The sequence below is a fragment of the Pinus tabuliformis genome, chromosome 5_1 (genome assembly GCF_031772625.1).
Source record: "Pinus tabuliformis cultivar Carrire ecotype Pingquan chromosome 5_1, CPIR1, whole genome shotgun sequence".
Lineage (NCBI taxonomy): Eukaryota > Viridiplantae > Streptophyta > Pinopsida > Pinales > Pinaceae > Pinus > Pinus tabuliformis.
Window position 1 is genome coordinate 92,966,029 of NC_142305.1, and position 25,172 is coordinate 92,991,200.

Consider the following 25,172-nt stretch of genomic DNA (forward strand, 5'->3'; position numbering starts at 1 on the left):
ACCCTCAAGTCTCCTCTTATACTTTTCTCGTTGATAAATAAACAACCGAGATTAAGTCCCTAATCAACAACTAAGATAATATTTGGCTTGATCCATGACTTTTGGACCATTTTAACACAATTTTATATTAATTCACATTAATATTTTATTTTCCCTAAGTTTAGACTTAGGGACTTCATTGAAAATATTAATTATTTTAATATCTCCCAACCTGTTTAGAATCTGCCCAAACCCTTTCTGGGTATTGGAGATCTCATGTTCCTTAGCCTCTCCACCAATTTTTGTGGCTAGAGCACATCCGTTGCTACCCCAAATCAACACTCCCTCTTAGCAAGGACTGTGCTTTAGTAATACTCGTCATTGAGTATCACCCTGATCATTTGGCATCGATCCCTGTGCTGATGCTAAGCCTCCCTGCTCAACATCCTGTGCATTGCTGCATCCTGCACTGCTGCCCAGGGCTCTGCTACTGCTACTGCTGCATCTATACAACAACTCCCTCTGCATCCGTGTTGCTATCACTCCCATTTCTGCTACTGAAATGGGTTCTTTACCATCATCATCTTTTCCTTGAAGTAGTCAAACTTTGTCCTTCCAAGGGCCTTGGTGAGTATGTTTGCCACCTGTTCTCCTCTAGGAGTGTAGCTCAACTGTACAACTCCTCGTGGGACATAGTCCATGAAAAAGTGACACCGGATATCAATATGCTTCGACCTATCAAGAAACACTGGATTCTCAGAGAGCTTGATGCAACTCTAATTATTGCACATGACCCTGGTCACCTACATATACCTTCTGAATAGGTTCACCAGAAGTTTTCGAAGCTATATGGCCTCACACGAAGCTGTGCTTGCCGCCATATATTCTGCCTTAGATGAGCTCAGAGCCACGAACTTCTGTTTCCTGCTGCGCCAGGAGGTCATTCCTAATCCGATGTTGAAACAGTACCCAAAGGTACTTTTCCGATCCACTGAACTTCCTGCACAATTTGCATTACTGAATCAACTCAATCTGATATCATTACTCCTGGTGTACAAGAGTCCATAATCAACTGTTCCCTATAAATACCTGAGAACTTGTTTGGCTGCTGCCTAGTGTGCCCTCTTCGGTTCCACCATGAACTAACTGAGGGTGTTGACAACATAGCAAATGTCTGGCTTGGTATTGACCAAATACATCAGGGAACCTATGAGCTGTGTTGACCTCTACTGGTCAACCACCCATGCAGTGCACCCCGTTTTTCTTGACAGAAAGAAGCAGCACCTGATCAGCATGTCCGTGCCATCTTGCCGTCATCAGCAGCTTGATCTTTTTGATTGTAAACCCAGTCTGCATGTATTAATTGTAAATAATCTTAGCAGACATGAGTCATGTATGTAATTTGCCTAGGTGGACCTAACTTTCTGATGATAATCTACATCCCGGAAGGTTTTTCGTCTCACCGATCCACGGATCGGCAGAGTTTTCCTTCAAACCTGACCCCAAAGCCGGGATTGATTTTGTCATTAGAACTTTAGGAGAATCCTAGTGTGTTGATCTGCTAGATTATCGTGGTGTCGCAGAGCTAGGTGATTTATGAGGGTCTGTATTAAGTGGGCTTGTCCCCTTGAGATGTAAATTGTAAAAGTCATGATGTAATGTGTCCTGAGGGTCGAGAAATGTTTTAAATCCCCTCATGAGTCCTAAGTCCTACGTCCTAGGTGATGTTTCCGAAAGCTTAGTTCAGTGATCCATTTTAAATGAATTAAAAAAACTAAAAAATGAATAAAAATAATAAAATAATAAAAAATAATAAAAAATAATAAAAAATTAAAAAATGAAGCAAAAACCCTAACTAATAAAATAATAATATTTTAAGTTAATAAATCGACGGATGAGATCAAGAGATGTCTTGATCCTCATCAACGGTCGAGATCATTTCTACATGGATCACTAGAACTAGCCGTTAGGATCATTTCCTTTATATAGGGTCTTAGGGGGTCATTTCAAGGCATCTGATCTGTGAGTCTGTACTGAGAAAGCTCTCTTGTAATCTGATTTTCTGATTAATAAAAAAGACTTTGGGGTTCAAAACTGGCTGGTGTTACTCTCCGGAATTGCTGTGAGATGATTGTTTTTTCTGCATATTTCAGTTTTCAGCAGTTAATAATAGCTGGTTTTCAGAGTATTGTGAGTACAGGTATCTTGCTCATATGCTAGGGTTTGAATGTTGTAGGGTTTCTGGAATAATGTCAGGTATCTCCATTATTCCTTGAAATGTAGCAGCATTTCTTGCCCTCTTTACTGATGTTTGCTTGAGGTGTGCAGGAGATCTTTAGGTAAAAGGTACAGGTGGGCGTTTGGGGAAGTTCTAGGCTGAACCAGCCGACTCCCACAGGCTTTTCTGTGCAGAGCCCAGCTGATTGTGCCCTGGGTTAATCATTAAGAGTTTCTTTTCTGTTTTACATTGAGAGATTTTCTTTCTGTTCACAGTGAAGTTCAAAATTTCTGATATATTGAAAACAATTACTGCTGTTATTGCTAAATCTGGCATTTCAGGGGCCACAATCTGTAAATTATTAAGCTGTCTTAGGGTTTCATTTTTTATTTATTTTCAGTGAGCAGGTAAACTCTTGTATCATCATCTCCAAGAATCCGAATTTTTTCTCTGCTGCCATCAACTGTGTTTGTATTGCTTGAGGCGGGGTACAATCCTGCGTTCTTCAGTTGCCATTGCAGTGCAAGCGATTCAGTCATAAATAACACAGCCAGTCATCAAGGGTTACGATTTAGTCATTCCCGTGCCACAGATTCGATGATTCATTTCTGCCGCCGACAAATTCTCTGCATAACCAAAAAAAAAAAGGGTGATTGCGTGGGCATAACAAAGCCAGGGTTACGTCAGGTCACGCTTCATCGTTCACGCAGTTGGGACAAGGTGATAGCGTTCCATGTAACTGGAGGTTCATCATCCAGCGCATTCGGTCCAGGCTTTCACGTCTTCGTAGCAGGTAAGACCGATTCTGCCCTTCGTCCAACTGTGCCTTCGAATCCATATCCTGCGACGGGATCGGGCTTTCCTCATTCACGCAGACGGAGGAGGTAGAATCGAAATTTTTTCTTTTTTGTCTGTCATATTTGCGTTGAATATTTTGTGGAATGCTTCAGACTTATTAACCCGCAGGCATAAGCTGAGCCATCATCGCATTGAGTTTTTTGGTTTACGCCATAACATATCATGTCATTTTGCTGGGTCACGTCTCAGCGTTTTGCCTTTTAGATTTTACGATAGCCCGGTTTCATAGCGTAATTTTCCTTTCAGGGTTTTCGTTTCAATTCGGCTTTCCTATGCAATACATGCTTAAACCTTGGCTGCGTTTTTATCCGAACTGGCAATCTGTTTACGGCTTACACTTCAGTTCTTCAAATAAAACTTCGACCTTTGAATCTTGGCATTCATCAATCCGGGGTTCAGTCTTTTCACTCTCATTGCAGATTATCTGATCGCGTTTTTTCTTCGAGACCGTCAGCCTATTCACTGTTATATTTTATCATGCGTAAAACAAAAGGGGCAGCGTAAATGTTAATTAGGTTTTGTCTATTAAAGCTTTAATCTTAGCTTTTGTTAGATTTTAATTTTTGTAATAAATCGTTTTCCTTTTTTTTTAGGATTTTTATCATATGAAAATTAAAAAAAATAATAAAAAGATTTATTTATAATTTTTTAGATTTAGTTTTATTTTTTAAAAAATAATTTAGTTTTAGATTAAATTTTTAGGTTTCATTTTTAACTTTTGTTTAAAAAAAAAAAAAAAAAAAAAAATTCAAAAAAGTATAAAAAAAAAAAAAAATTTTTTGGGAAAATTTCCTTCATGAGATCCAGTCATTTTCAGGATCTGTCATATCTTTCACGCTGAGATCTGAATTTTCAAGCCGAGATGCGAAATTGATATCTGGTTAATGATCTATGATTCGTGGTGGTTTTAAAGCATTCATCCTTTTTTTTAAATTTTCAGTTGCTGGATATCGTTTTGGTCATTTTAAGAGCATTATGATTTAGCTGATGATAAATGATTGCTGTTCATGGTTCATGTTTCTATATCATTTAACAAGTAATCGTTTTTTTACAACAATCTATTAAGGCACTGGTCTGCTAAGTTAATCAAATCCATCTAGTGCTTTTTCATAGCGTGTCTCGTGTCTCCCAACCAACTGGTCGACAGTTGGTCTCATCATCTCACAGGGACTACCCCCCTTAGCCGCGGGAGACAGGCTTAAACGGAGAGACCGGGGATCAGAGTGACAGCCCCCGATCTGAGCGTTGTCGTGCCAATCCGCACGACAACAAGCTGCCCGTATAGGGTGGGATCAACATCCTTGTCTTCTGATGCATCAATCTTCTTCTAGTTGGTGATCATTGGCGTATCCATAGGTCTACTGTCCTCCATCCCGAATCTTTTTAGGATTTTGTAGCATACCTCCCTTGCCCAAGGAAAATTTCTCCCTTCTGCTGCCAAACTTCCAATTCTAGGAAGTAGTGCATTCGTCCCAAATCCTTCATATCAAATTTTGTGGCTAGATTCTTCTTGCAGTCCCCAATGAGTTTGGATGATCCTGTTCGTAAGAGATCATCCACATACAATACTATGATTAGCGATTCATTCTCTACAACTAGATAGTAGAGATTTGGATCCGCATCACTCTTGACAAACCCCATCTTCTGCAATTAGCCATCTATTCGACCATACCATGCTCTCGGTGCCTGTTTTAGCCCTTACAAGGCTTTCTTCAACCTGCATACATGAGACTTCTTCTCATGAGTTTCAAAGCCCTCTGGTTGTTCAATGTATACCTCCTCTTCTATTACCCTATTTAGAAATGCCGTTTTGACATCCATCTGAATGATCTCCCATCCCATCTGGACTATAAGAGATATCACGGTCTTAACAGATGTATACCTGGCTACCGGGGCAAGGGTCTCCTCATAGTGAATCCCTTCTTTTTGAGCATACCCCTTAGCCATAAACCTGACCTTGTATTTCTCAACACTGTCGTCTGCAGCGTATTTGATCTTGTAGATCCATCTTGAACCTACCACTGACCTGTCTTGAGGTCTTGGTACCACCTCCCAGACATTGTTTAGCATTATGGAGTTCTATTCCTCTACCATCGCATCTAGCCAAACCTGATATTGAGTTGCCTTCTTGAAACTGGCAAGCTCTCCATCCTAAGCTACTAATGCCTGATATCTATCTGGTTGTTTTCGCTCCCTCTTATTGTTTCTTGGCGCACTGATGAAGTTCTCTGCATATCGCAGAATCTGACGAAGTTCCCTGCTAGTTCTTCCTCTGCCAGCAAGTGCTTCTGTTTGCTGCTCCTCCTCATCCTGAGAATCTTCCTGTCCTGAGGAAGAATTCTTTACTTTTGTTGGTTGAAGAGGCCTAACCAACGACTCCTCTATCGACTGCGCTTTGGAAGGCATCTCGGGAGATCTTCTGAAAGCCCTGTCGTCCATGAACTCTACATCTCGTCGTACTACTACCATCCTGCTCCCTGGAAGATAGATTCTGTGTGCCTTAGCGTTCTTGCTATATCCTACCAGATATCCCTTTTCCACAATCTGATCCAGCTTCTTTCTTTTTCTTCGGGTATGCAACTATACACTAGACTCCCAAATATCATGAAATGACTGACTTCAGGTGTCTTCCCTGTGAAGACTGTCTCTGGAGTAATATTGCCCACTGCCTGATGAGGAGTCTTGTTCTGAACATAGACTGCTGTGTTGCATGCTTTTGCCCACAAGAATTTTGGCATATCCTGATCATACATCATGGCCCTAGCTGCTTCTACAATAGCATTGTTTTTTGTTTCTGCTACCCCATTCTACTCCGGATTATGTGGAGCTATCCACTCTCTTTTGATGCCCTCCTTAGCACAAAAATCGGTGAAGTCCTTATCGACATATTCTCCACCATTATCTGAGTGCAAAACTTTTATTTTCTTCACAGACAGATTCTACACTAGAGCCTTGAACTCTTTGAGTCAAGAGAAAACCTCATCCTTGGTTTTCAGAAAATAAATCCAAGTTTTCCTTGAGTGGTCATCAATGAAGGTAAGGAAATACTCGGCACCACTGAGACCTGTGACTCACATAGGTCCGTAGATATCAATGTATCAATCCTAGTACACTCTTGGCCTTATGTTTGCTCCTAGGAAATGTTGCCTTGGCATACTTTCCTAGAGCACAACATCCCCTGCATACATCATCTCGTTCCGTACTCAGATCCAAAACTCCTATTACAGTGCTCCTGAGAATTCTCAAAGCTCCATGGTGCAAGTGACCCATTCTTCTGTGCCATAGTTTGTTCAAGTCCTTGTCTCCATGACTGCCTGTTAGTGCCATTGGTGATTCTATTTTCAATCTATACAACCGATTACTTTTGATCTCGATTTGCACTTTCTTTTTCCAGCTCGAGTGTTTGTCATATACCTTCTCCTTGATGAAGTAGACTTCATAGCCCTTTCCTTGTAGTTGCGACACGAAAAGTAAGTTCATCCCCAATCCTGGTACATGCAACACATTTGTAGCACGAAACCATTCTCCTAATTCTGTTTGAAAAACTATGGTACCCTTCCCTACTGGAGTACACTTTGCCTTGTTCCCATGGTGATCTGAAAGTTCATCTTCTCTTCTCGATATTCTGAGAAACACTCTCTTATTCCCATCATATGCCACGAAGCTCTGTTGTCTATTTACCATACTTCTGATGATGCAACACTAGTCATACATGCCAGTTCTTCTAGCCTGGAAGCCAACATAGAGGAATCAAAATCTCTTTCTCTTGTGCAATCTTCTGAAAATCTATGTGAGTCCACTGACGTGGATGCCTTTGCATCGTGGTCTTGACCCATAACTGATTTCCCTTTCTGTCTCTGATTACTCCCTCTGATACCATGTGAAAATTCTATCACTGCAACAACTGATTTATTTTTCCTACTTATTCCACAATAAGTTATTTATGAAATTACTTCAATAAACTTTAAAATAAACACTGTTTTAGATATCACACCGTAATACAGAAACAAACATATGCACAAGCATTAACACATTGACACAGATATTTTGGACAACAGTCCTTGGAAAAACCCAATGTGAGAAAACCGGTGTAGCAAGGGAGGATTTTATTATTCAACAATTCTTCAGTACAACAGGGTGCCAAACTGGCTTACCCACAGAGAGAGATAATTCTCCAGCACTTCTCCCAATCCCATTGTCAGCCCGACTAACCTCTACGTGGCTCTCAAACCCTCTGCGTCAGCCCCTGCTTGACTGTGTTAGCCCTGGGTCTCTTTACTTCACCCACGCAGGCCCAACTAGTGACTACACAGTCTTTTGCTACCTTTGTGTTTGCCTAAAAATCCTTGTGTCTGCCTCTCTTGCCTCAGCTTTGATCTCTAGTCGTTGATCCCTCCTCTCTGCTCCATACTTGCTACCTCCTGATTGCTTACCAGACCACTTGTTCAATTTCTCAACTAACCCTGCTCCAAAAATTGAACTGATTGGTCTCCCTCAGTGTGTTCTGCAAGTGACCCTCAAGCCTCCTCTTATACTTTTCTCGTTGATAAATCAACGACCGAGATTAAGTCCCTAATCAACGGCTAGGATAAAATCTGGCTTGATCCATGAATTTTGGACCATTCTAACACAGTTTTATATTAATTCACATTAATATTTTGTTTTCCCTAAGTTTAGACTTAGGGACTTCATTAAAAATATCAATTATTTTAATATCTCCCAAACTATTTAGAATCTGTCCAAACCTAAGTTGCACGAAACGGGGAAACGGAAACGAGTTTCCGAAACGGGAAGCGAAACGAAACGCGACCTCCCCAAATTTTGGAAACGGGGAAACGCGAATATATATATATATATATATATATATATATATATATATATATATTAGGAATTTAAGAAATATGTGCAATCATAAAGCATATATGATACATTCTAATTTATTACATTATGATAAAATTGTCAATTGTCAATGCATAGACTATAAGTATCTACATTTACATCACATTTACTCATGAATAATCACATAATGAAAATAGAAATATCCAAAATCAGCCATGAGAAATTTCTAATTTTTTGTCTCGTGGTTGATTGGGAGTCTCCCCCCAATCTTGAAATCCTGAAAAACAGATAAGTCTGTTGGATTTTGAATAAGATCTAAAATTCTACTTTCTCCATATGAAATCCAATGACGGCGAAACCACTCTCAAACATCCTGAGTCATTTCATGGTAATGTTAAAAATTTAAGTAAAAGGATGAAAATGAAAAATAAAGGAGAATATCACTTTTACTTTAAGAATTTAACATTACCATGAACTGCATATCAACACTAGGGCAAAAAAATGTAAGAGATCTACATTAGAAAAAAAAAAATTTAAAAAACAAATGTTTTTTTGGGGGAAACGTGGCCCGTACGGCCTGGAAACGTGTTTCCGGCCGTACGGCCACGTTTCCGTTTCGGGAAACATGGCCGTACGGCCGGAAACGCGTTTCCAGGCCGTACGGTACGGGGAAACGCGTTTCGTTTCGTTTCCCCTGGAGAAACGCCCCCTAGGGCCACGTTTCCTGCAACTTAGGTCCAAACCCTTTCTAGGTATTGGGGATCTCATGTGCCTTAGCCTCTCCACCAATTTTTATGGCTAGAGCACATCCGATGCTACCCCAAATCAACATCTACAAAGTCAAATACACTGTATATGGCAGTGTAGAAAAATACAAAGCCATTTTTGTGGCTAAGGGGTTTGCTCAGAGGGAGGGTATAGACTATGAAGAAACCTTCGCCGCAGTAGCTAGGTATACTTCTATTAGATTTGTGATATCTCTTGCAGCTTAGATGGGGTGGGAGATTCACCAAATGGATGCCAAGACAACGTTCTTGAACGGGGTGATAGAAGAAGAAATATACATTGAACAACCAGAGGGTTTTGAGAACATGAGAAGAAATCTCATGTATGCAGATTGAAGAGAGATCTGTATGGGCTTAAACAGGCACCTAGAGCATGGTACGGTCGAATTGATGGCTACTTGCAGAAGATGAGATTCGTCAAGAGTGACGTAGATCTTAACCTCTACTATCTGGTTGTAGAGAATGAGCCTCTAATCGTGGTTTTATACGTGGATAATCTCTTTCTGACAGGGTCATCAAGGATTGCAATGAGAACTGGCCACAAAATTCGACCTGAAGGATTTGGGACAGATGCATTATTTCCTAGGGTTGGAAGTTTGGCAGCAGAAGGGTGAAATTCTCCTTGGGCAAGGGAGATATGCTACAAAGATTTTGAAAAGGTTTAGAATGCAGGACTGTAGACCTATGGCTACTCCAATGATCACTAACTAGAAGAAGATTGATGCATCTGAAGTAAAGAAGTTGAACCCACCTTGTATAGGCAGCTCATATGGTCCTCGATGTATCTGGTCAATACCAAGTTGAACATTTGTTATGATGTCAACACCCTCAGTCAATTCATGGTAGAACCAAAGAGGGTGCACTGGGAAACAACCAAGCATGTTCTCAGATATATAAAAGGAACGGTCGAGCATGGAATAATGTACACCCAAGGCAATGACATCAGGTTGAGTGGGTTCACTGAAGCAGATTGGGCTGGAAGTTCAGTAGGTCGGAAAAGTACCACTGGGTACTGTTTCAGCATTGGATCAGGAATGACCTCCTTGTGAAGTAGGAAACAAAACACCGTGGCTTTGAGCTCAACTGAAGTTGAATATATGGCAGCCATCGCAGCTTCGTGTGAAGCCATATGACTTAGGATATTGCTTGTGAATCTATTTAGGAGAAAGATGGAAGCGACCAGTATTTTGTGTGATAATCAGAGTTGTATCAAGCTCTCTGAGAATCCAATCTTTCATGATCAGTTGAAGCACATTGATATCAGATGTCACTTTATTGGAGACTGTGTCCAACGAGGGTCCAAACATTCTCACAAAGGCCCTAGGAAGAACAAAGTTTGTTTATTTCAAGGAGAAGATGGGGATGGTGAAGAATCCATTTCTGTAGCAGAAGCAGAGTTGCAGTGCAACAGTTAGTAGTGGCAGTGCTATGGGTAGCATGATGCAACATATTTAGAGGGAGCTACAGTACAGATGTAGTAGTGACAGTTGTTAGCCTCACTCTCTTAAAAATCAATAATAAATCCAATTATTAAATTAAATAAATAAAATCATGAGAATTCCTCAAACTAAGGATTCTTGTTTGGATGAGAGATTCTCTCCAATTAGCTCTCCTAAATTAGTGTGTAAGTTGAGAAATTGTCTCAACCAAGTCAGTCTAAGATAGATGCACTATCTTAAGACCACTTGCTCATGTATTTAAATGTATTATTAAATTATTTGAATAAAATGAGAATTACATGAGGATGAGAGACCACATGATGGTTCTCTGCCTTTTCTACCAGTTTATATTTTGTGTGTTAATTTGCTGTGCATATGGTTATATGGCTGTGTGATTCTTCTTCATGTGGTATCGGAGCTGAGTTGTTTTCTTGAATCAAGGCGAGGTTCGGAACTGGAAATTGGCAAGGATTCTTGCTCGAGATAAAAGATTTGGAACCGGGACAGTTCTTCTTCAAGTCGATATACTCATTAACTTGACATTTCCTGTGTAAATTTCATAGGGAGTAACCCTTCGACATCTTTGCAGAGCTGCACAGGATTCAAGTGTAACTTATTTTGACGTAATATCCCAAGAGAATAACCAGCTGAAGGAGGTGTCCTCGATGAATCCATATGGCTTGCTAGCAAGGGTGCAGTGGATACGGTAAAAGATAAACCTTTCTATCAGGATCGATGCAAGGCATGAAATAAACATCGATTTCTCTCACATCTCTGTCTTCCCCAAGTTGAGTAAAGACAGGGGACATTGGCTCGTCTTTAATCTCCACCTCCTCCTCCTTGATCTCATCCATGGAAACAATATAGGTTGCAGCAGCATAGTGGATGAGGGGTAGTTGGCCGAGCGTCAACAACGCAAAGGACTGATACTGTGGATCAGTGCAATGCTTCTGTTGGGAAGTATTGCTAAAGCACATTCCTCGCTAGGAGGGAGTGTTGATTTTGGGTAGTATCGAATGTGCTCTAGCTTCGAAATTTTGTAGAGGGGCTTAGAACACATGAGATCTCCAAGACCCAAAAGTAATTTAGAGAAATTCCACTCGGATAAGGAGTTATTAAAATAATTTAATGGGTACCTAAGTCTAAACTTAGGAAAATAAAAATATTAATGGGTATTAATAAAGATATGGTTGAGAAGCTTCTAAGAGATGAGGATCAAGTCTGTTTTAACCTTTAGTTGTTGATTAGAGACTTAATCTTGGTCGTTGATTCATGAACAGGAAAAGTATAAGAGAAGACTTGAGAGTCATTTCGAGATACACCGAGCAAATACTCAACACCTTGAAAGAAATCGATTCTCAAGGAGAAGGAGTTCGATTTCAGATGGAGAGTTGCAGGGTGGAGGAAGAGGAGGGCATCAGCAACAGTCAATGACTGAGGAGGAGGTAACGCAGGGCATTTGAGAGACAACGTAGAGGGAGGAGCAGGCATACAACACCATTGGAGACGCAGTCCTCACGCAAAGTGACGCAGAAGTGACGCAGAGGCGGGTGAAGGGTCTCTGGGGTGTCAAAACTTCTCCAGGAGGAGGAGAAACTTTGTCTTAGGTGTTTTATCTTAGAAGTGTCTCAATTTCTCTGTAAAATCATTCCTTGTAAAGCGATTGTTGCTGAAGATTAATAAAACCCTTATCTGCTGCATTGGTTTTCCCACATTGGGTTTTTCTGTGGACAATTTTCCAAAAAACAACTGTGTTCCTGTGATTGATTCTTGTGCTTGTATATCACTTTTATTTTCTCTATGTAATTATGTGATAACTGTAGAATTTATTTTAATGTTTACTAAAGGGTTTTCGTAAATAACTTATTGTGAGAGATAAATAGGTGAAATAAATCAGTTACCACAGTAGAATTTCGTATTAGAATTTTTCACAGCAACTAGGATCTTTTCCCAATATTGAAAAGTGCGTCATACAAAACTCGCTATTAATGACTTTTACAACGGTCATTTCATCCATGTCTTCTTGTTTGATGGCAATTCCACATAATCTTCCTGGTGAAAAACAATCTGGACACCGTTAATACGATAAGGTAATCGCATTAATGTCCAATGAATGACCACAAATATAGGTCAATGGGACTGCTGAGTACAATGATGTCAATATAGAGCAGAACTAAAGTGTCTCCTATATAAATAACAAGAAGTAAGATATAAATATAAAGTCTATATGCTAAAACATGGAAAAACTGTTGAATTTGAGTGTGGGCGGCTACAATGGAAGGGATATGCACAGAGGGAAAGGATCTAGGGAGTGGGTCCTGGTTGATTAGATTGATCTCTCATAACATTCGAGCCTGAAAGAAGAAAACTCAAGATATAATGATGCCCTGAGGAAGAACTGAGGCAAGATTTGGACCCTGTACTGCACTGCTGCCTTGAAGATGTAACACGCTGTTGATGTCTAGGTGATCTCATCTGCCTGCTGGTAAAGTATATGGTTTGGAAGCATCTTTGAGGTCTCTGGGAAGGGGTAATGGTCCCTCTGGTCTACACTGTTTTTGAGTCCGAAGCAGTGCTGTCATCAACAATTCTTTTGGTGACCCTAGCCAATGGGAGCCCCTTAAAGGAGAAGGTGATGCACTAGATGGGTTGTCTGGCTTAAGAGGAGGATGGATAGTGTGAGCACGAAGTCTGAATGCCTCCTGCATGTAAAGGTCTAGGCATCTCTAGTCTGAGTACCAAAAGAAACTGGATAGGGTTTGGATCTCCTTGAACAAGCAATGAAATCTCCTATGAATGTCATAATAAATGGGGAGACAAAAATAGACATGCTCCTTCATGTCAATCCCTCATAGATGACACAATTGGCAGATCCTGTGTGACTTGTTGATTTGGTGGTCCATCTCAATCCACCATCTATGGAACCAACTTTGAACTGTCCCAAGGGGATCAAAAGGGGGTGCATCCAGTGGCAAAGTGTGTAATTGCAACAAAGAATGAGTCTATCGCTCATCATCATGAAGTGCTTATCATAGAAAGACATCTTCGGACATAACCTACCTTGAGGGTTTATCCAAGTAACCTGTACATATTTCCTGTAGATATCTTTCTGGATAATTGTATGCATCTCCTATTTGGTTCGTAAGAGGTGGCCAGGTGCACCAAAGGAATAACTAAATGGAGGAAGCTGGTCCAATGTAATACCAACTGAAGCAAGAAGATCCAAGACTGCTGTATACCAACATTGAGAATGAGCTGAAGGACTAGCTGCTGCAATGAACTCTGATGAATAGTAGGCCAAGTATGGACGCTGGATAGGCCCCTTAGATGTATCAGCAAAGCTCTGAAGATGGTGTTCAAGGGAGATGAGACTGAACACTGTCTTAAGTTGGAATGGGTGAGCGGCAAACTCTGCAAGGATGCTGAGTTGATGAACAGTCTGTTTGCACCTTTATCCTTAATATGAATGAGGTAGTGTTCTGCTTTGCAAGCACAGTTGGATTAGTTTTCTGGAAGGCACTTCCACCTGCACAAGAGTGGAATGTGTACCTCTGATGAGGGGAAAATTACACCATTAAACAGAGCCTCAACTCTATAGTTGTACCTCAAGGCATGATTTCAGGCCTCTGTTTATTTGCAAAGCAGCAATATATGCCTAGGTTTTAAAGAATAGGGAATAAGTTCAAAATGGAGTTAAACACTAAACTTGCCAATCATTACAACATAGTAAATCTAAAGTTTTGGAATAACTAATAGTCTGGAATCGTGAAATATGTATCATCAGAGTGAGGTTGAATTTCTGTTTGAAGCCTCTTTTTAGTGTTGCAACAAGTCAAAATAGGCACCAAACACTTGCTGGTATATGCACTGATATAGGGATCATCCCAAACCAACGGCACTAAACTGATTCCTCTGGTGTTGTTTCCAAAATTATACCACATATTGGTGCTGATTTTTTAATGATTCAAATTGCTAATTGCTAGCTGGGTTGGTACTTTCCCTGGCTAAAATGATCCAACATCATCTCTCTCAGTTCCTCTTGTGAACTGGCACGTGCCAATGAATGGAAAGAAATTTGACCTGACCCCTTTTCCTTGAGAGAATTAGCATTTAGGAAGTTTGACTTGCATTTCCTGCTTTTCTTTTAACAAACAGAAACTCAATCCTTTTCCTTTTTTTCATTGCATGGCAGGATAGATATACAAAGCCAAAGCCAAAGCCAAGCTTTGAGGCTTTTAATGAAAGTAGAAAAATTGCCAATTATGCCTATGTGGTCTAATTATCTTTCTTTTTTTGTAAGAGTAGCAAAAGCACAAAGTGTGGATAATGAACGAGCAAGGATATTAGGCTTGACCATGATGACAAGACAACTTGGTCAGCCACTTGGAACCTCATATAAGTGGATAATCCTCAACCCACGTGTTAATAAGTGGTACTGGTCATGGACATTATAAAAGAAAATCATAAATTGGGAAGAAACTTTGGTAATATATTGATTTTTCTAGACGTTTCATCATGAAAATGAGTAGGTCTGATTTGATAGTTGCAGATTTATTTGGATAGCACTCGATGCAAAATGAGTGGAAACATCTACTCTCGCTTTCAAAATTTTTCCTAGCTTTTGGCTAAATTTCATGGACTATGCCTTTGGCAAATGAGAGTGAAAGTGTTTTAAGTATTTCTTTCATCTGTAATGCCTTACATGCTCCCAGGTGGCAGTTGGGGAGAAACACTCTGTAAATCGGATATCCACTGTGATGGTTATGTATTATGTGGGTCATTGCTAGCTTTATTTCATGTATTGTAAGGTCTCACGTGGGTTTATATTTATATATATCTGATTTAATAATCGTGGATGGCTCATTTTATGTTAATAATAGAATTATCATGAGACATAGCTAACTAGAGAGACTAGTTGACTTTCATGGAATTTTAGGTATGAAATATTGCATCGTAGTTAACATTCAATGCATGGTCCCTATTTATCAATCTTATAGCCTTTGGACATTGTGTCCATACACCTAATGCAGAGTCCAATACTTCACTATTTATAGATTTATATCATAGAATATTGTTCTATAAAGAACAGTTGGTAAATAGTTGTTGTAAAAGTTATGGGTATGTGCTTAGTTGGCTTGATGTCTTTGTGTATTATGTCATACATAGTTTGTTTTCTTGTGACATTTATTGTGTATCCCAAGTGGGGAACTCATTTGTCATCTCTTCTAAGTAGTAAAGATAGATGTCTATATTTGATTGCAGGAGGAGGAGGTTCTTAAGACATTCAATCAACAATTGGAGGAAGATAGAAAAATTATCATTTCACGAAGCAATCTGAGTGAGTTACATAAGGTCAGGCCCCCATAATCCTTTTAGATTTAAATTTGTGTCTTGTGTTCAATAAATAGTACTTGGCATAATCTTTGTAGTGAAGCAGTATGCCTGGGATATATATTGGGTCATATGAATAGCAGGGCAATAAAGTCAATGTTTACCACTGCTTGATTTTATCTGTTAGCAGAATTATTTTCCAAGATGGGATCTTGTTCATGTTTCTATATACCTCATTGTGAAATGACATCAATACCAATGTGCTTCACATTTTTCTATGACTTTGTAGTGTCCCATGTTGCTTTTTTCTAGTTTTTAAATCTCCTGGCTTAAAACCACACCTCTGTTGCTCTAATGGCTAATTAACATGCAACTTGTGGAACGTTATGTAAATTTCATTGAAGTGCCATTCATCTGTTGTTAATTTTGTGTAATTTGTTAGATTGCTCACTTTTGTTGACTGGTTGACATGGGAATCCGTTGGTCCAGGTACTAGAAGAACACAATCTATTTTGCCCAGACCTTTTGCAAGTTAAAACAGATGGTGTAATACTGACAAGTCAGAGTAAGAATTTCGTGGGCCTACTTTTGTTCATTTCTTTTTGTGTGTTATTCTGTATAATATAGTCTGATTTGAAATAGTCATATATTTGTAGAAAAACAGGGTTATCCGGCAGCTGGATCCATCTCTGAAACTAGATTAGCAATGCTAGCCTTTACTATTGTAAATGGAGCCAAGTCTTATTTGATAAACATATGCAATGAAGGCCAAATCTCATTTGATAAACATATGCAATGAAGATATGTTGATCCCTCTTAAAATTGCTTGGCACATGATATATATATATATATATATATATATATATTCATTGTCAACTTCTGCCAACCTTACAAAGAAATTTAATGCAAATATGGTAATCTGACTAGTGTGTGTTATTCTGTATAATATAGTCTGATTTGAAATAGTCATACATTTGTAGAAAAACAGGGTTGTCCGGCAGCTGGATCCATCTCTGAAACTAGATTAGCAATGCTAGCCTTTACTATTGTAAATGGAGCCAAGTCTTATTTGATAAACATATGCAATGAAGGCCAAATCTCATTTGATAAACATATGCAATGAAGATATGTTGATACCTCTTTGTAAGGTTGGCAGAAGTTGACAATGAATATATATATATATATATATATATATTCATTGTCAACTTCTGCCAACCTTACAAAGAAATTTAATGCAAATATGGTAATCTGACTAGTGGGTTACATATCAATTTCTGGTGAGATAGTTGGAGTTAGAAGTAGATACAAGTATTGGTTGTATAAACAATCTACCCTTCAAATATAATATGAGGTCTATGGAAGATCACCCATGTTTTGGTTTTAGATTTCTCGTTCTTTGGAATCTGGGCCATTAATAATAGAACAGTATTGTATTATCTACAAACATAAAATGTAGGTAAAATTGAGGGAAAGAGTTATGAAAAATGATATAATTATTTGCATGATCAGTCTCCTGTAGGTGGTGCAAAAGAAAATTTATTGGAAATCATAAGTAGTCTGTTCACATGAACAAACACCGTAGATAAATAATTCACACTGATCAAAGATAAGACACCAAGATTGATGTAGCAAAAGTTAAAACCCTCAAACAGGGAAACATACAAGGAGCAACATTAAAGCTATATTACTGCTCAGTAAGGCTTACATGTAGTACATTACTATTTGTCACTCTGGCATAACCATACTCTGTCATTTTGGCATGACTGACAAACTCTGTTATACCATTGTAATCGGCAAATGGACCTCCATGATATTTAAGTAGAGATCATGGGCCAATGAGGTGATAAGTTGTTAACACAGAATTGCATCCATACATTTCTTGTGCTAACCTCCAAATTTGTTCATTCACATTGTTCATTGGGGGGAATCTTGCAATGATTATTTGGATACGAATTCTACATCATTCATGTTAGAAATTAACTCAATTTGGGGACCATTTCTAGTGTTGCAATTCGATATTTAGAGATAATTCATGATGGTTTATAGGTGCGTTTAAGTTTATTAACAGTTTGCATGTGACATTCATGCAATTCTGAGACACTACCAGTTTTAGTAGTTCTCCTACATTGAAGGAGACCGAGTTTTGAGGACTGCATGTGAGAGCTACCTACATATTTAGATTCCTTGTAGAGAGGTGAATTTAACAAGACATGTTTCTGATCCATTTAGTGAATTGCTAAAGATCGTACAATGTGCTATGGTTTGCAAACAAGCAGGACAGAGATCCACTATCACCTTGGCCTAGTCCTCACTCTTCAAGACTTAACTTGCACAACAAGGCTATGGGGGACTTCCGATGAGACACTCCAACCAACCCACTACAATACCAAAGCCTTATAATGGGGACTAATTGGTTGAAGGGAGTAGTTTTTGTTGTTGTCCTTGCTTGTTTGAATATAAAATCTGTAATAATAATGATAATTAAACCAACGTTTAAGTACACTTAATCTTAATAGGATTTAACAAATAACTAATGGAAATTAGTGTGCAGTGCACAAAATGTGTTATAAGAAAAGTCTTTATTTTGTAAATTTGCCCCTGGTGAGACAAGTTTCTGAACAAATACACTTGCTATCTGTTGGCATTATGTTTTCTGGTATGACTGTATGTTACAGATGTTGTACTTGATGGCAACTCCAGTGGTAAGGCTCTCAGTTTGTTGAAATTTAAGAAGGACGCAGGCAATCGGTTCCGAAAGTGCGTCCCTGCAGGTATACCATGCAGAACCCGCGTCCAGGGACGTCGGCCAGCCGTTCAGGAGGTGCGTCTACCCAGTGCACACATTTCAAGGCAGAGAAAAGCACGTGGGGGTTTCTTGTGTGGTATCTAGCCGACGGTTTTGTGTTTCTATTGTGTCGGCTCGTGGTATTGTTCCATGTTTTGGGGAGGAGCTTGCCTATATAAAGCAAAGGAGTTCATTTGGATCATTCATCGTCTTGGGTTGAATATCTTATTTGGTGAGATCTAGTCCAGATCTAAGAGGGCGAATCTTCTAATGGACTATGATCTCTATGGCGCATGATCAGATCTGTAGATCTGACTGTTTGGGTCTGTTCTGAAGTCTTCATATCATTTACATCTGAAGGGTCGCAGGTTCAGTGAAGGGAAAGTGCGCCGGGACGCTGATACTGTAAAGGGCAAGTGCGCCGAGACGCAGTACAGTAGAGAGAGACCTGCGTGGGGACGCAGGGCGATCAAGGTTCAGGTGCGTCTCTGTAGCGAAAGACGCGGCGCGATAGTATCTTTGGGTGCGTCCCTGAAGCAACAGTACGCAGAGCAGTCACAAGAACAGTGCGTGGGCACGCAGCGGAGCAGAAGGATATCTGCGTGTGGACGCAGAGTAGCAGAAGGTTAACTGCGTCTGGTCGCAGGCCACTGAAAGAAAAACTGCGTCTTTGTTTTAAGATGTTCTGTTGATTGAATTTCTCTGTTGATAAGGTGTTCTGGGTTGGTTCTGTTATTGCTGATCTGATATCTGTAGTGGTCTATATCTGTTATGTACTTGTTGATCATCTGATGCTTTATGAAAAGAAGTAGGGGGTTGTTGCTCCCTTCCAGGAGTAGATTGGAAAACGAGAAAGAGAGAGAGTTGTAGCTCTCTGCAGGTTGCAGCCTGCGTACTAGTAAAGGACTGCACCAGTACAAAATCATTGTAAAAGAAGTTTCTAAATTGAAAGAAGATAGAGACATATTGCAGCAGGTGGTTTTCACCCACATTGGGTTTCCACCTTACATCTTGTGTTCTTTGGTGTGATTATCTGTTTTTCATGCTCATTATTTTATGGTACTGACATGCAAAAATAATTCAAAGATCAAATAAGGAAGATTTATTAAATTGCTTGATAATACTGATTCACCCCCCCTCTCAGTATTATTTCCAACAATTGGTATCAGAGCAGGTCCTTCAGAGAAGCTTGATCGCTTGAAGGTAGATCGTTCATCATGAGCAACTACGAGAAAGAAGCATCAATCAGGCCACCGATTTTTGATGGGACAAATTTCAATTATTGGAAGGTAAGAGTTACTGCATATCTTCAATCTCTTGGTACAGAAGTTTGGAACATTGTAGAAACAGGCTATGCTTTTCCTTCAGCTACTCCTACAGATCCAGCTGAGAAAAAGAAGTATGAAACAAATGCAAAGGCAGTCAGTACTCTATTAGGAAGTATATCCCAAACAGAATTCATGAAGGTCATGCACTTCAAATCAGCAAAAGAGATATGGGACAAAATGATCACTAGCTATGAAGGAGATGAACAGGTAAAACAAGCTAAACTTCAAACTCTCAGGATTCAATATGAGACTCTCAAGATGTATAATGATGAAAGTGTGGCTAATTATTTTCTTCAGGTAGATGAGATTGTTAATTGTATGAAAAATTTGGGTGAAGAAATAAAAGAGACTATAGTAGTTCAAAAGATACTAAGATCATTATCCCCCAAGTTTGAATCTAAAGTATCTGCAATAGAAGAAAAGGAAAATCTCCGTGTTCTCACTATGTCTCAGCTACATGGAATTCTAACTGCTTATGAAATGAGAAAGGGAGGGCCATCAGACAGAAGGGAAGCTGCTTTTAAGGCATCAGGCAAAGAAGATTACTATGAAGCAAGCCATGTTCCAGAAGAAGAGGAAGAAGAATCAAACTTTGTCAGAAATCTTCAAAGGGGTTCTAGAAGGTTCAGAGGTAAGCTACCTTTCAAATGCTTTGCTTGTGGAAGAGTATGTCATTATGCTGCAAAATGTCCTTATAAGGATAAAGGAAAAGAACCTGCTAGATGGAACAAGAAACAAAGTGCAAATAAGAAAAGCTACTACACCCATGAAGATAGTGATGGCTTATCAAACAGTGATGAAGATGAACAAGGTAATAAATATAAGCTGTTAATGGCATTTGAAGATGATGATTATGAGGATGCTGTAGATGTGGATAATCTCTATGATGAAATTACTAGACTCAAGAGATGCATAGAAGAAAAGAATGTGATCATTGATACTTTGCAATTTCAAATTGATGAAAAGGAAAAACATCTTGAAAAACTAGAAGGTGAAATTGTTGGTCTCAGAAAAGAAATTGAGAAAACAAAAGCTATTAATCTTAAGTTTGTCAAAGGATCTGAAACTTTGGATGAGATTATCAATGTGCAGCGGTCTCCTCTAAACAAGACAGGTTTGGGCTATAATGGAGAAACCTCTCAAGCATCCACCTCAAAAAGTTATCTTGATGCAGCAAGAAGAAATGAGCAGAAGAACAATGAAGATAATCAGGTAAAGCAGGGACGAATTACAAACAGAAACTATCAGGGACAATCCATCTTAAGGGTGAACAAAAGCTACAACCAGCCACAGGTAAAATCTTCTCAGTTTGGTTCAAGAATAGATGAAAATAGAAATTACAATCAGTTGGCTGGTAGATTCAATAACCGCAGAAGCTTCTTCAATGGACAATGCTTTTCTTGCCATAACTTTGGTCACAAAGCAGTTCAATGTGTTGCATATAAAACAATCATGACTAGGGAAGCTCAAAAACAAAGAAGTATGACAGGGATTACAAAAAGGACCTATAACAACTTTTCGGTTCTTGAAAATGAAGTTGAATGTTCTATCTGCAATAATTTTGGTCATGAAGACTCTGAATGCAGGAGCAGGTTTCAGGAGAAAAAGGAACAAGCCACAAGCACCAAAACATGGAGAATAAAGGAACCTCAAACAGAAAGATGTGGGATAGCATTTTATGCAGAAGGACAGGAAAATCTATGGTACATTGACAGTGGATGTTCGAAACATATGACAGGTGATAAAGAAAAACTTGAATCTTATTCTACTTTAGAAAAGGGAAAGAAAGTTTCTTTTGGAAATGATACTCCTGCAACTATAAAAGGAAAAGGTATTGCTCCTTTGAAAGAAAAGGTCAAGGCTGGAAATGTTTTGTATGTTGATGGATTGAAGCATAATCTACTAAGTGTCAGCCAGATGTGTGATCAAAAAACCGAGGTTATTTTCAGATCGAATGGATGTCTTGTTCGTGATCTTGATACAGGTAAAACAGTACTCAAAGGCAAAAGAACTCCAAATAATCTGTACATATTTGAAGAAGGAGAACAACAATGCTATCTTAGCAAGGATGAAGAGCACTGGTTATGGCATCGAAGGTTGGGACATCTAAGCTTCTCTCAAATAAGGAAAGCATGCAAATATCAGGCAGTTCGCGATCTTCCAGATATCAAAATTCCTGACAACACCATATGCAGATCATGTCAGTTTGGAAAACAAACCAGGACTAACTTTCCAGAGAAAGAGGGATCAGCTAGCATGCCTCTTGAGCTAGTACATACAGATACATGTGGCCCATTCAGGAAAAGAGCACCTAGAGGAGAGGAATACTTGATATTATTTATTGACGATTTCTCCAGGTTTGTCTGGTTAGGACTTATGAAGCACAAAGATGAAGCATTCGAAAAATTCAAGACCTTCAAAGCCTTGGTTGAAAATGAATCAGGTCACAAAATTAAGTGCCTCAGATCCGACAGAGGTGGGGAATTTACTTCAAATGAATTTTTCGATTTCTGTGATGAACATGGGATAAGGAGAGAATTCTCTACAGCTAGAACTCCTCAGCAAAATGGAGTTGTTGAAAGAATGAACAGAACAATCCAACAAATGGCTCGTGCTATGCTTGATGAATCAGGAACTCCCGCAACTTTCTGGGGTGAAGCTGCACATGCTGCGGTTATTATTCTCAACAAGACAAATGTCCGGGTGAACAGCACTCAAACTCCTCATGAGCTCTGGAGTGGTAAAACTCCTTCGGTAAAGCACTTCAAAATCTTTGGGAGCAAATGCTATATCAAGAATACTGATGAGCAGCTTGGCAAACTTGAACCTAGAGCAGATGAAGGCATTCTTCTTGGCTATTCTCCACATAGCAAAGCATACAAATGCTACAATAAAAGACTTGGCAGAATTGTTGACAGCATTGATGTAGTGGTTGATGAGAAGGGATATATTCCTAGGCAAGTACATCATGAAGATATAGAAGAAGATGAAGGCTACCCTCAAAGACAGAATGATGAAGAAGAAGAACCCCAAGGAGAACCTCAAGAAGAACCAGAAAAGCAAACAAGAATAGAAGAGAAAACTCCATCCAGATATGTTCAGAAGAATCATCCAGAATCTCAGATTGTGGGGCAGAAAGAAGCAGGTGTACAAACAAGAAGAATAGTTGCAGAAGCCTCAAGCTATTTGGCATTACTCTCCTCTACTGAACCACAAAATGTGAAAGAAGCATGCAAAGATGAATGTTGGGTGAAAGCAATGGATGAAGAACTTGAGCAAATCGAAAAGAACAACACTTGGGAGCTGGTTCCTAGACCAAAGGATAAGAATGTTATCGGAACAAAATGGGTCTTCAAAAATAAATTGAATGAAAATGGAGAAGTAATTAGAAACAAAGCCAGACTTGTTTGTAAAGGGTATGCGCAGCAAGAAGGAATAGACTTTGAAGAAACTTTTGCTCCTGTTGCAAGACTTGAGGCCATCCGAATGTTCCTTGCTCTCTCAAGTTTTCAAAACTTCAAAGTATTTCAAATGGACGTGAAATCAGCCTTTCTGAATGGAGACTTGGAAGAAGAAGTGTACATTGAACAGCCAGATGGGTTCATTCTCGGAAATGATCCAAATCTTGTATGCCGATTGAAAAAGGCTCTCTATGGTCTCAAACAAGCTCCAAGGGCTTGGTACTACCGGTTGGACAAATATCTTCATCAACAAGGCTTCTCAAAAGGTTCAGCAGATAGCAATCTGTATATAAAAATTGAAAATGACAAATTACTAATACTTGTTGTGTATGTAGATGACATTATTTTTGGCAGCAATGAAGAAGCTATGAGTCAAAGCTTTGCCTCGGTCATGCAGAAAGAATTTGAAATGTCCTTGCTAGGAGAACTGACATATTTCCTTGGTTTGCAAATCCAACAAAAGGAAGGAGGAATCTTTTTATCTCAAACCAAGTATCTCAAGCAGATTTTGAAGAAATATGGCATGGAAGATGCAAAACCAGTATGTACACCCATGGTCACAGGATGTAGTCTCAGTGCAAATGATGAATCTGCAGCAGTACATCAACCAACCTACAGATCTATGATTGGAAGTTTACTATATTTGACAGGTACCCGACCGGACATCATGCATGCAGTTGGAATAGTTGGAAGATTTCAGGCAAATCCGAAGGAGACTCATCTTCAGGCAGTAAAGAGAATTTTCAAATATCTTCAAGGGACTCAAAATTATGGCTTATGGTATCCTAGAGATACAGATCTTACTCTTCATGCTTATACAGATGCAGATTGGGCCGGAAGCGTGGATGACAGGAAAAGCACAAGTGGTGGTGCGTTCTTTATGGGTTCCAGACTGGTATCTTGGTTCAGCAAGAAACAGAGTTCGATTGCCTTGTCTACAGCTGAAGCGGAATATGTTGCTGCTGCATCTTGTTGCACTCAACTCCTTTGGATGATGCAGACTTTGCAGGATTTTCAAATCACTTGTACACCACCTATCCCCATCTTATGTGATAACACAAGTGCAATCAGCATCTCAAAGAATCCGGTTATGCATTCAAAAACCAACCACATACCAATCAAGTATCATTTTCTCCGGGAACAAGTGCTTGAACAGAAAGTCAAGTTGGAGTATGTTCCTTCCAAGGAACAAGTTGCTGATATTCTTACCAAACCATTGCCCAGGGACACGTTTGAATACCTCAGGCAAAAGTTGGGAGTTGTTGATGCATCATCTTGTTGAACCTCTTCTTATTGGTGGTACAGACTCAGGGGGAGCACATAATGCATTGTTGGCATTATGGAGAAGGAGATCTTGGAAATAGCTGCAATATGTCTCTATCTCTTTCATGGTGGTGCGTTGCTGCAGATCTGGTTCATATTCAGGGGGAGCATGAGCTTAGGGGGAGCATACCCTTTGCCCTTGATGTCAAAGGGGGAGAATGAAGCTGAAGTTTGTGAGGTTGCCATCAAGTCCAAAGGGGGAGATTGTTGGCATTATGTTTTCTGGTATGACTGTATGTTACAGATGTTGTACTTGATGGCAACTCCAGTGGTAAGGCTCTCAGTTTGTTGAAATTTAAGAAGGACGCAGGCAATCGGTTCCGAAAGTGCGTCCCCGCAGGTATACCATGCAGAACCCGCGTCCAGGGACGCCGGCCAGCCGTTCAGGAGGTGCGTCTACCCAGTGCACACATTTCAAGGCAGAGAAAAGCACGTGGGGGTTTCTTGTGTGGTATCTAGTCGACGGTTTTGTGTTTCTATGGTGTCGGCTCGTGGTATTGTTCCATGTTTTGGGGAGGAGCTTGCCTATATAAAGCAAAGGAGTTCATTTGGATCATTCATCGTCTTGGGTTGAATATCTTATTTGGTGAGATCTAGTCCAGATCTAAGAGGGCGAATCTTCTAATGGACTGTGATCTCTATGGCGCATGATCAGATCTGTAGATCTGACTGTTTGGGTCTGTTCTGAAGTCTTCATATCATTTACATCTGAAGGGTCGCAGGTTCAGTGAAGGGAAAGTGCGCCGGGACGCTGATACTGTAAAGGGCAAGTGCGCCGAGACGCAGTACAGTAGAGAGAGACCTGCGTGGGGACGCAGGGCGATCA

General features: G+C 39.6%; 1 protein-coding gene across 2 annotated transcripts in view; it reads left to right on the top strand.

Annotated features, from left to right (window-relative positions):
• LOC149163603 (uncharacterized) overlaps positions 1-25,172 on the top strand; it is a 373,003-nt gene that overhangs the window by 210,229 nt on the left and 137,602 nt on the right. For both annotated transcript variants that reach the window (XM_089431784.1, XM_089431785.1), the window contains 2 exons: positions 15,381-15,470; positions 15,939-16,014. In XM_089431784.1, the coding sequence (XP_089287910.1) occupies positions 15,381-15,470; positions 15,939-16,014 (166 nt within the window). The remainder of the gene's footprint in view (positions 1-15,380; positions 15,471-15,938; positions 16,015-25,172) is intronic.